Genomic DNA, 11,627 nt, shown 5'->3' on the forward strand with positions numbered 1-11,627 from the left:
CAGGAGTTCGAGACCAGCCTGGCCAACATGGTGAAACCCCGCCTCTGCTAAAAATACAAAAAATAGCTGGGCATTATAGTGTGCTCCTGTAATCCCTGCTACTTGTGAGGCTGAAGCAGGAGAATCACTTGAACCCACGAGGCAGAGGTTGCAGTGAGCCAATATTGCACTAATGACTGCACTGCAGCCTGGGTGACACAGCGAGACTCCATCTAAAAAAGAAAGAAAGAAAGAAGAAAAAAAAAAGATTTCCAGTTTAATGTCTTACATTAGGACATTAAACTGTGTACTAGATTTAACACTTTGTTTCAAGAAATGAGAAACATTCTTCGCACAAGAGTTTTGTAAAAATACTAGCGGGGGTTGATGGTGCATGCCTGTTGTCCCAGCTACTTGGGAGGCTGAGGTGGGAGGGCTGATGGAGGCAAGGAGTTGGTGGTTGCCGTGAGCCATGATTTCACCACTGTACTCCAGCCTGGGGACAGAGAAGGAGCCTATCTCTTAAAAAAAAAAAAGTTTTAACAAACAAACAAGATTTGTTCTCTTAGGTAGAAAATACCTTGAAATCCCAAATTGTCATGGCTCCATCGATGCCAGTAGTGCAAAATTTGCGACAATCTTGCTTATCCACCTCGTAAATAGAGACTTGACTGAAAACAAAAAAAAAACCAAAAGAGATTGTAAGGTATGTAGTGGAAGTGAACACAATATTCCTGACTAATAGTGTAAGGGCAGTTTAAGGACATGAATTACCTTCCTCTTCATTTTTTAAATAAAGATGGGATGGGGGTCTCATTATGTTGCCCAAGTTGGTCTTGAACTCCTGGGCTCAAGTAATCCTTCTGCTTTGGCTTCCCAAAGTGCTGGAATTACAAGTGTGAGCCACCATGCCCAACCAGGAAATGAATTATCTTTTAACCCCTGAATATAAACTTGTCCACCAACATTAGGCTACAACAATCTGGCTCAGAAAATACCCAAAAGCATTTTATTACCAGATGTCCAGGAAAGACAAAAGTGGAAAGAAGAGAAGTTAGGAACCTGCCTTACTTAGAGTAAGCTGGGGGAGCAGGCTGTTGGCAGGACACACCACGGAGAAAACAGTGTTTTTGTTTGTTTTAAAATAAACTAGAGGCATGACTGAAATCCACCTGGCTCCAAACAAAACCTCTCAAATCACCCTCCAACACAGCCAGTGCAGATAAGCTAACGGCCCTCCTCGAGTTTCAAATTAATCATTATAAATATTAGCAGCAGACATACCACCAGATTCCAACCAAGCCAAGAGGGGAACAGATAAATGAAACAACTTGTCTTAGCCTAATTATCTGGAAAGCTTTCAAGACAATCACCCATTGCTCAGACAATATTTTTCTTTCTCCTCTGAACTGTCTAGAACTTACCTCCCTCTTCCCCCACGCTGGGAAAGGGATGGCAAACTATGGCACACACTGCCTATTCCTGTACAGCCTGTGAGCTTAAAAAAAAAAAAAAAAAAGTTTTTCATTTTTACTCATTTATTTACTTTTTGAGATGAAGTCTCATTCTGTTGCCCAGGCTGGAGTGCAGTGGCATGATCTCGGCTCACTGCAACTTCTGCCTCCTGGGTTCAAGCGATTCTCCTGCCTCCGCCTCCTGAGTAGCTGGGATTACAGGTGCATGCCAACATGCCTGGCTAATTTTTGCATTTTTAGCAGAGACAGGGTTTCGCCATGTTGGTCAGGCTGGTCTTGAACTCCTGACCTCAAGTGATCTGCCTGCCTCAGCCTCCCAATGTGCTGGGATTACAGGCATGAGCCACCGCACCCGACCTGGCTTTTATATTTTTAAATAGCTGGAAAAAAATTAAAAGAAGACTATTATCTCATGAAGTAAAAATTATGCGAAATTCAAATCTGAGTGTCCATAAAGTGTAACTGTTACACAGCCAGCTCATTTGTTTACATCGTCTGTGCCTGCTTTCCTGCCACAACCACAGAGTTCAGTAGTTGCAACAGAGACCTATGGCCTCTCAGAGCCTAAAATATTTACTATCTGTTCCCTTACAGAAAAAGTTAGCTGACACAGCTCAAGCACAAAGAGCACCTAATTTCTGCAAATAAAAGTATACTAATAGGCAAGGGTTTTCTTTTCATTTTTCACCTAGAAATGTCAGAGAGGCAATGAGAGCTGTTTCTTTCCTAACACTTAGTCTGCATAGAAGCTTAAGAGAAATTCACAAGAAATAACTTGGAGTCATTCAAGACAGAGAAACCTGAAGAATGGAGAAAAGGCAAGTTTTGCTATAGATAGAGAAACCTGAAGAATGTGGAGAAAAGGGAAGTTTTGCTATGCCTTCAGGTTCTTTTTTTTTTTTTTTTTTTTTTTTTTTTTGAGATAGGATCTTGCAGCATAGCCCAGGCTGAAGTACACTGGCACAATCACAGCTCACTCCTCCCAAGTAGCTGGGACTACAGGTGCGTGCCAACACAGATGGCTAACTAAAAAATTTTTTGCAGATATAGTGTCTTGCTATGTTGCCCAGGATGGTACTGAACTGCTGGCTCAAGCGATCTTTCTGCCTTGGTTTCCCAAAGTGCTGGGATTACAGGTATGAGCTATGGTGCCAGCCCTCTGGTTTTGATTTTTCAATAGAGCACAGACATTTGCAGCCTATTTATGTACAGCTGCCTCTTCTGCTGAACATGAAGCACAACCTGCATTTCATCGTAATTCTCTCAAATAGGAAGTCTAGAGGTTTCCATTATCCCTCCCTCCATCAATACCACAATAAAAGTCTCTCAACACAAAAGCCTTCTCAATAAGGGAAAAATGCCATGGGACCCAATTTCAAACACAGTAATTTAGAATATCAAGAATATATTTCTCATCCAGACTTTTTTTTTTTTTTGGCGGAGGGAATGAAGTCTCGTTCTGTCACCCAGGCTGGAGTGCAGTGGCTCAATCTTGGCTCACTGTAACCTCCGCCTCCCAGTTCAAGCGATTCTCCTGACACAGCCTCCTGAGTAGCTGGAATTACAGGTGTCACCAACATGCCTGGCTAATTTTTGTATTTTTAGTAGAGATGGGGTTTCACCATGTTGGCCAGACTGGTCTCAAACTCCTGTGGTCTGCCTGCCTCAACTTCCCAAAGTGCTGGGATTACAGATGTGAGCCACCATGCCCAGCCTCTCCTCTAGACCTTAAAAATAGAAATTTCTAAACAAAACACAATTCTGTTGTCTTACATAATTACATATGTCTGGTGAAAAGCCAGTCGAGGCACTTATCACCTTTGTCATCATGATGCTAAGAAATTCTGTTTCTTTAATTAAAAAATCTTACTTGTATCCACTACTTGAAACCTTTTCAAACAGGCTGTAACTTCGCTTTCTATTATATGTGCACTACTATGAGAAGGCAGCATTCAGGAAGGTCTCCTTTTGTTCTCAATTGAGCTGCTGAGAAAGTGTGCCCTAGGAAGCTGCTGCCCTGAGGCCCCACCACCATAGTTTGCAACAGGGTCTGTATAGCTCCTGCTGGCTGCTATCTTGTAATCTGCAGTTTGAAGGACAGAATGACCAGGTGGTGGCGTCACTCCCTATAACAAGCTGGAAATAAGAGCCTGGCGGTCAGGAAGATACAGATTTTTGCTGCGCTTTGCCCTGAGGGAATGTCTGGGCCTTCAGGGCAGAGAGCTTTTGTAGGAACCCAGGAAGGAAACAGCGAGGGGCAGGAAGGCACCTTGTCACCTGACCACCTCTACAGACGGCACCTACGTGATGCTATTCTGGTGCAGTGTTTCCAAGGCCGTGTTGCGGTCCTCAGTTGTGGCCCTCTTGTCCATGTTGCGGAAGCGTTCCATGGCAGACATGTTGCGTTGGATGCTCTGTTTTGGAATGTCTAGCTTGGAGACGAAGGTCAGGCAGCCACGGTCATCATAGTTAAAGAGCATTGGGCAGCAGTCATGGCCCTGAAACAAGACTCACAGTCAGTCCCTGGAGGGCACACTGCCCACCATCCACCTCCTCGACAGTGTTCACCATGACAGCCCTCCCTTACTTTCTTTTTTGTTTTTTTGAGACAGAGTCTTGCTACGTTGCCCAAGCTGGAGTGCAGTGGAGCAATCTCAGCTCACTGCAACCTCTGCTTCCCAGGTTCAAGCGATTCTCCTGCCTCAGACTTCCAAGTAGCTGGGGTTATAGGCACACACCACCATGCCTGGGTAATTTTTGTATTTTTAGTAGAGATGGGGTTTCACTCTGTTGGCCAGGCTGGTCTCGAACTCCTGACCTCAAGTGAACCACCTGCCTCGGCCTCCCAAAGTGCTGGGATTACAGGTGTGAGCCATTGTGACAGGCCCCTCTCTTACTCTTCAAAGCGAGCTCTGTTTCTTCTAAAGAACTGTACTGCTTTGTGCTAGGGTGACAGAGCACACATTGTTCCCTGCCTGATCATCACATACAGTGTAGCCGGGGGAAGAATGAGGAAAAATACTCACAGCAGCCACAACGCTGTTCTCCGAGACAAATGACACACTCAGGAGTGGCAGGAACTCCGTCTTCAGAGTTGAGACCCTAAACACAGGAACATTTGTTATCCCAAGTTGCAACAGACTACCAGCTTCTTTACAGACACAGATGAGGACAGAAGACCCATTCTCATAGGGACTTCTACAGTATTAATGGGCACTTATGTTGAAAAGGAGCTCCTGACCTCGACTTGTAGGCTTCTTGAGCCAAGGGCAGCCCTGGGCTCTGGCTCCAGCCTGCGCTCCACCTGCTTCTGAGGTCCCGCCCACTCACGGCAAACTGGTTCCAAAACCCTTGTTCTTGTCTCTGTCTTTGTGCCCACGCCCTTCCACCCCCAGTACAGCTCTAAAGGGATCACCCCTATGATCCCAAGGTCTACTTTTCCGGGCCACTTCAGCCTAAAGCGGCTTCTCCTTGCTCTTAGCTCCTAGGAGCTCTTCTGTTACTATGACTTGGCAGCAAACACCTGTGCTATGACCCTCTCCTTGCCTGTGCTCACTGGAGCTCTGAGAGGGCTGTGACCATACAGATCTGTGCTGACAGCCAGGCACTGTGTTAGGAGCTAGAGCTACCAAGATCAACCAAACGCAGTCTGAGCCAGAAATTCGAATGGGCCGAGTGTGTATGTGTGGGTGCGGCAGGGATGTATGTGTGCATATAGTTATTTGCTCCTGAATCTGGCTAAGAGGTTACATAGTTATGGCAAGCAAACACACTGATTGAGGAGTTACGAGCACCTCACTTCATGCAAGAAATGATGCATTCAAAAGCTAACTGTGGCTGGGCATGGTGGCTCACACCTGTAATCTCAGCACTTTAAGGGGTTGAGGCAGAAGGACTGCTGGAGGCAAGAATTTGAGATCAGCCTGGACAACACAGTGAGACCCAGTCTCTATGAAAAATTAAAAAAAAATTCGCCTAGTGTGGTGGCGCATGTCTGTGGCCCCAGCTGCTTAAGAGGCTGAGGTGAGAGGAGCACTTGCGCCCAGGAGATTGAGGCTGTAAAGAGCTATGATTGAAGCACTGTACTCCAGCCTCGGCAACAGTGTGTCTCTCCAAATAAATTTTAAAAAGTAAAAGCTAACTGTGTATGTGTCAGAAGACCCTTCATAAAGCTGGGATTGAACTGAAGAACTAATATGTCATGTTAAGCCCTTACTGTGGTATACCTGACTTTTACTACATGAGATATTTATGTGGGAGGAGTGGAAGGGTGGGGCATGTGATCTGACCTGCAGGACTGGAAAAGGGAAAGAAGTCAATCCGAGGGTAGACAGTAGACGGGGACTTGTAACAAGCATATGCTAAGAACCTACTGTGTCACAAGAAACCATATAAAAATCAAGTAACACTGGCATCAAAATACCGAATTATTATGAAGTATCAAAAAGCAAATTACCACACAAAATGTACAGCATAATCCCATTTCTATTAAAAATGAAAAGATATATATATATATATATATATATTTTTTTTTTTTTTTTTAAGACAGGGTTTCACCGTGTTGGTCAGGCTGGTCTTGAACTCCGGAACTCAGGTGATCCACCCGCCTTGGCTTCCAAAGTGCTTGAATTACAGGCGTGAGCCACCACACCTGACCTATGACTGTTGTTATTCTAATCCTCACCACAGACCCTGATGGTCTCCCTCCTGCGCCCACGTCCCCGGCAATGCCCTCCCACCCTGCAGTTTGCACTCCAGGCCTTTTCTGAGCCCCTGAGACTGGGTGGGTCCACTGCGTGCTTCTTCCCAGCACTTTCCAGAATCATGATGAATTCATTATTTGGGTGGAGTACTGCCCTCCAGGTGAGGAATTCTGTGACAACGGGGACTGTGATTATTTTATTTATTGCCAAAGAACTCACTGGCCCAGTGAAGGGCATGGTGTGGCGAGGATTCACGGGGAATGCTGTCATTCATTCACCTAGCCATTCATTCATTTACGCAGGCCTACATGAATTGGAGGCTCCACCTCCGTCATTGACTTTTCTAGGTGACGTAGAGCAGCATCCTTCTTCTCTTAGCCTCAGTTGCCTCATCTGTAAAATGGGGCTAGCACTGCCCTCTTAGACTATGGGAAAGAGTCATTGAGATAATGGGCCTATGACACAGATATTTTGAGCACCAGTTGTTCAGCAGCCACTGGCTGTAGTCAGAGTCTTATTTGGGCACTTGGTATTACTAATGTTCTCCCTGAAACTACAACAGGAGTTTGCTCTGCCCTTTCGGGTCAAAATCCACTGACTGACCCACACTGCCTGACTACTGGAAAGGTCAGGATTGGCTGATAAAAGTTCTCTCTCTTCCCTTCCTCCCTCTCTCTCTTTCTTTTTCTTTCTGTCTCTCCCTCCCTCCCTTTCCTCCTTCCTTCTTTTTGATGGAGTTACCCAGGCTGGAGCGCAATGGTATGATCTCGGCTCACTGCAACTTCTGCCTCTCAGGTTCAAGCAATTCTCCTGCCTCAGCCTCCCGAGTAGCTGGGATTACAGGCATGTGCCACCATGCCCAGCTAATTGTTTGTATTTAGTACAGACAGGGTTTCACCATGTTGGTCAGGCCGGTCTCGAACTCCTGACCTCAGGTGATCTGCCCACCTCAGCCTCCTAAAATGCTGGGATTGCAGGTGTGAGCCACTGCGCCCAGCCAAGCTAATATTTTTTTTAAATGTTTTAGACAGGGGGTTGCAGTATAATCTGAGCCATGTTGTCCTATGGGGCCTTTTTATTTGATAATTTTGTTTGCTTTTCTTTTTTATAGAGTCAGGGGTCTTGCATGTTGCCCAGGCTGGCCTTGAAATCCTGGCCTCAGGCAATCCTCCCAAAGTGCTGGGATTCGGTGTGAGACACCGAATCATTCATTCATTCATTCATGCACACAATGAATCCACAAATATTTCCTGAGTGCCCCCTGGGGGCGGGGCCCAGGACTAGGTGCTGGTGGCTGGAGGCAGAAGGGAGGGTCCTGGGCTGCGGGGAAGACATCAGCTTATCCTCTGTGCAAAGGAAGTGGCTGAGCCCTCTGCCACATCCTGTCACCTCCACCCCCGCACTGGCTGGTCCATCTGTGTCCTTTTCCTGAACCTCTTTCATCCTGGCCTGGGCAGGGGGCTGAGCACCCCCCCGCCCCGCCCCCAGCCTACCACCATTTCCTGCCCTCTGTCATCTGCTTCCTTTGATCCTTTTGTCAGAAGACCCTTGGAAGCCTCTGAGCCGCTGGCAACTCCGGCTGCTGGGCTGGGGCTGGAGACCCCACAGGGGCTGGGACCAAAGTGGGCTTCTCTTGAGATCCTGCTCTGGGAGGCAGGTGGATTCTGGCTACATGTGTTCATTCGCTCATTCATTTATTCATTCACAGGTTCCAGGCTCTGTGCTGGGCTGGGGGCCACAAAGTCAGCAAGACAGCCATGGTGCCTGCCCTCATGAAGCTCCAGACCAAGGGACAGCAGCTCAGCCCACGCCAAGGGGCTCCTCTCTCTCTCTCTTTCTTTTTAAAGACTCAGTCTCAGGCCGGGCGCGGTGGCTCAATCCCAGCACTGTGGGAGGCCGAGGCGGGTGGATCACGAGGTCGAGAGATCGAGACCATCCTGGTCAACATGGTGAAACCCCGTCTCTACTAAAAATACAAAAAATTAGCTGGGCATGGTGGCGCATGCCTGTAATCCCAGCTACTCAGGAGNTATGTAGAGAAATTTTCTGAGAGACTACATTTTATAATGGAGGGGATAATCTTTTTAAAAAAATTAAAAAAAAAAAAAAAAAAAAAAAAAAAAAAAAAAAAAACTAGCTAAAAATGCACATTTAATCCTGTTAGGAAAAACACATCATGTCTGAACTATGATGCTTTTTACGCTGGGAGACTCTTACTGACCTTACAGGGAATACAGGTCACCCAATGTGATTGATTTTTGATACCTAAGTGGGCACGTCCATCACAAAACCTTTAATGGTGAGTTCCCTTTAACTATCAATGGAAAAGGATTCACCAGGGAAGAACAAAGATTTAAAAAAAGAAGGATTCCAATCTTCCCTCTTCCTCCAACATACATTGAACAAAATGAACTCTGATGTCTGGCCAGGTAGCTGAGCAGACATGCCACTCACAAAGAAGCCACCATAACGGAGTCTTTCTAGCACACAGCAGAGGAAGTGGCATCAAGGGTTCCTAAGCCTTACTGAATGGAAGCCTCAAATTAACGAAGTCATTGTTCGCTGACTACCCAGAGTAAGAACGTATCTCCTATTTAAGGCCGGTAAATGGCATTTACATTTTATGAGAAATTCAGGGTAACAGACTAAACTGGCGTTTGTTTTTTTTTTTGATGGAGTCTCATTCTGTTGCCCAGGCTGGAGTACACTGGCACGATCTCGGCTCACTGAAACCTCCACTTACCGGGTTCAAGTGATTCTCCCACCTCAGCCTCCTGAGTAGTGGGGATTACAGGCGCACGCCATCATGCCCGTCTAATTTTTGGTATTTTTGTAGAGACAGGGTTTCACCATGTTGGCCAGGCTGGTCTCAAACTCCTGACCTCAGGTGATCTGCCCAAATGGGCCTCCCAAAGTTCTGGGATTATAGGTGTGAGCCACTGAGGCCAGCCTAAACTGGCCATTTTTAAGGGACCCTTATCAGTAGCAAACCAGGAGCGTTCTTCAAAGGAATCATTATCAGTACTTCCCTTAAGGAGTATTTCTAGCTCTTTAAAATTTCACAACTTCAGAACTTGTTATCTGTGCCTGTCACGGTAAAGGCTGCCTTGCTGTTTTTTCTCTCTTTTTTTGAGATAGAGTTTCGCTCTTGTCTCCCAGGCTGGAGTGCAGTGGCGCAATCTCACCTCACTGCAACCTCTGCCTCCTGGGTTCAAGTGATTCTCCAGTCTCAGCCTCCCAAGAAGCTGGGATTACAGGCATATTCCACTATGCCATGCCTGGCCTAATTTTTGTATTTTTAGTAGAGACGGGGCTTCACCATGTTGGCCAGGCTGGTCTTGAACTCCTGACCTCAGGTGATCCGTCCATGGCCTCGCAAAGTGCTGGGATTATATGCGTGAGCCACCATGCCTGGGCTGCCCTGCAGTTTTGATTGAGGTTTTTATGCTTGTGCCCTGTACTAACAGCCCAGGAAGGGCAGTCCTGGTCCAGCTGGTGAGAGATCCCACCCTTTGTTCCCCACCTTCCAAATCAAAGGCAAATACTCACTGAACACTTTTTGAGGCATCAGCAACAGACACAGTGCTGTCATGGCTGACCCAGGCCAGGCGGCTCCCACTGGCAGAGAAGCTGACCCCGTGGACCCAGCCACCAGTGCCACTGCCACCAAACTCTGACATCAGCTGCCCAAAAGGCATCTTGCTACCCCAGGGCGTGCTGGCTGGCTTTTCATCCACTTCTTTAATGTAGGCAGAAAACACTCTGTTTAAAGGGCAGAGAGAAAAGAAAAAAGCAAATGAGAATATATGTATAGAGAAACAGGCCACAAGCAGCTGCTGCAAGGAATCTCAGAATACAAAGAGGCTGACTCATTAAAAAAAAGAAAACCTGGGCTGGACATAGGGGCTCACACCTGTAATCCCAGCACTTTGGGAGGCCAAGGTGGGCGGAACACCTGAGGTCGGGAATTCAAGACCAGCCTGACCAACATGGGTTAGAAACCCCACCTCTACTAAAAATACAAAATAAGCCAGTGTGGTGGGGCATGCCTGTAATCCCAGCTACTCGGGACACTGAGGCAGGACAATCACTTGAACCCAGAAGGTGGAGGTTACAGTGAGCTGAGATCGCACCACTGTACTCTAGCCTGGGCAACAAGAGCAAACCTCTGTCTCAAAAATAAATAAATGGCCAGGCATGGTGGCTCAAGCCTGTAATCCCAGCACTCTGGAAGGCCGAGGTGGGTGGATCACCTGAGAGATTGGGAGTTCCAGACCATCCTAACCAACACGGAGAAATCCCGTCTCTACTGAAAACATAATATTAGCTGGGTGTGGTGGCACACGCCTGTGATCCCAGCTACTCGGGAGGCTGAGGCAGAAGAACTGCCTAAGCCCAGGAGGCAGAGGCCGTGGTGAGCTGAGACTGCACTATTCATTGCACTCCAGCCTGGGCAACAAGAGTGAAACCTGGTCTCAAAAAAAAAAAAAAAAAAAAAAAAAAAAAAAAAAAAAACAAAGAAAAGAAAAGAAAAGAAAAAAATAAAACATGATGGGTAAGTTCAGGTACACAAACCTTTGAAATCACAGAATTATTGTTAGGGGGATCTACAAGCCAACCCAAGTTTGGCAAATCCATATTTTAGTTTTTTTGCTTTTTTCCCCCTACTCTTGTCACCCAGGCTGGAGTGCAATAGTGTGATCTTGGCTCATTACAACCTCTGCCTCCTGAGTTGAAGCGATTCTCCTGCCTCAGCCTCCCAAGTAGCTGGGATTATAGGCATGTGCCATCACACCTGGCAAATTTTGTATTTTTAGTAGAGACGGGTTTTCACTCAGGAAGCAGAGGCAAGAGAATCCCTTGTACCCGGGAGGCGGTGGTTGCAGTAAGCCTAGGTCGCACCACTGCACTCTAGCCTGGCGACAGAGCAAGACTCTGTCTCAAAAAAATAAAAATAAAAATAAAATACAACAAAAACAAAAAGAAAAACAAACAAAAAAGAGACGGGGTTTCATCTTGTTGACCAGGCTGTTCTCAAACTCCTGACCTCAGGTGACCCACTCACCTCGGCCTCCCAAAGTGCTGGGATTACAAGTGTGAGCCACAATGCCTGACTCCCCACACAGCTCACTGAGCAGAGACCACGCCACTGCACTCCAGTGTGGGTGACAGAGCAAGACTGTCTCAAAAAACAACACAAAACAAAAAAACCCCACAGGACTCTGAGTCAAAGAAACAGTCCCGGAAGTTAATATTAACAAAATAACTGCAACCTATTTTCACAACCATTAAAGAATCCAGGTGGTGTGGGTTAGTGACACCTAGTTCTATTTTCCAAGGGAGCTCTATTTTCCAGTGACTCTGGTTAAGAAATCACAAGCAACATAGGTCCAGAATATAAAGTGCCTTGACACTACCATTACCTCATCCTCTCAGCCAAACTCAAACACACATCTCTCTCTTTTTTTTT

At 46.5% G+C, this 11,627-nt stretch overlaps 1 protein-coding gene across 1 annotated transcript in view; it reads right to left on the reverse strand.

Moving 5' to 3' along the window:
• Positions 1-11,627, reverse strand: part of ARPC1A (actin related protein 2/3 complex subunit 1A) — a 21,578-nt gene that overhangs the window by 2,567 nt on the left and 7,384 nt on the right. Inside the window, exons 3-6 of the mRNA XM_017533684.2 lie at positions 9,707-9,919; positions 4,481-4,556; positions 3,759-3,952; positions 560-650 (exon numbers count right to left, since the gene is read on the reverse strand). Coding sequence (XP_017389173.1) covers positions 560-650; positions 3,759-3,952; positions 4,481-4,556; positions 9,707-9,919 — 574 coding nt within the window. The remainder of the gene's footprint in view (positions 1-559; positions 651-3,758; positions 3,953-4,480; positions 4,557-9,706; positions 9,920-11,627) is intronic.

This window comes from Cebus imitator, unplaced genomic scaffold (genome assembly GCF_001604975.1).
Source record: "Cebus imitator isolate Cc_AM_T3 unplaced genomic scaffold, Cebus_imitator-1.0 Scaffold82, whole genome shotgun sequence".
NCBI classification, from domain to species: Eukaryota; Metazoa; Chordata; class Mammalia; order Primates; family Cebidae; genus Cebus; species Cebus imitator.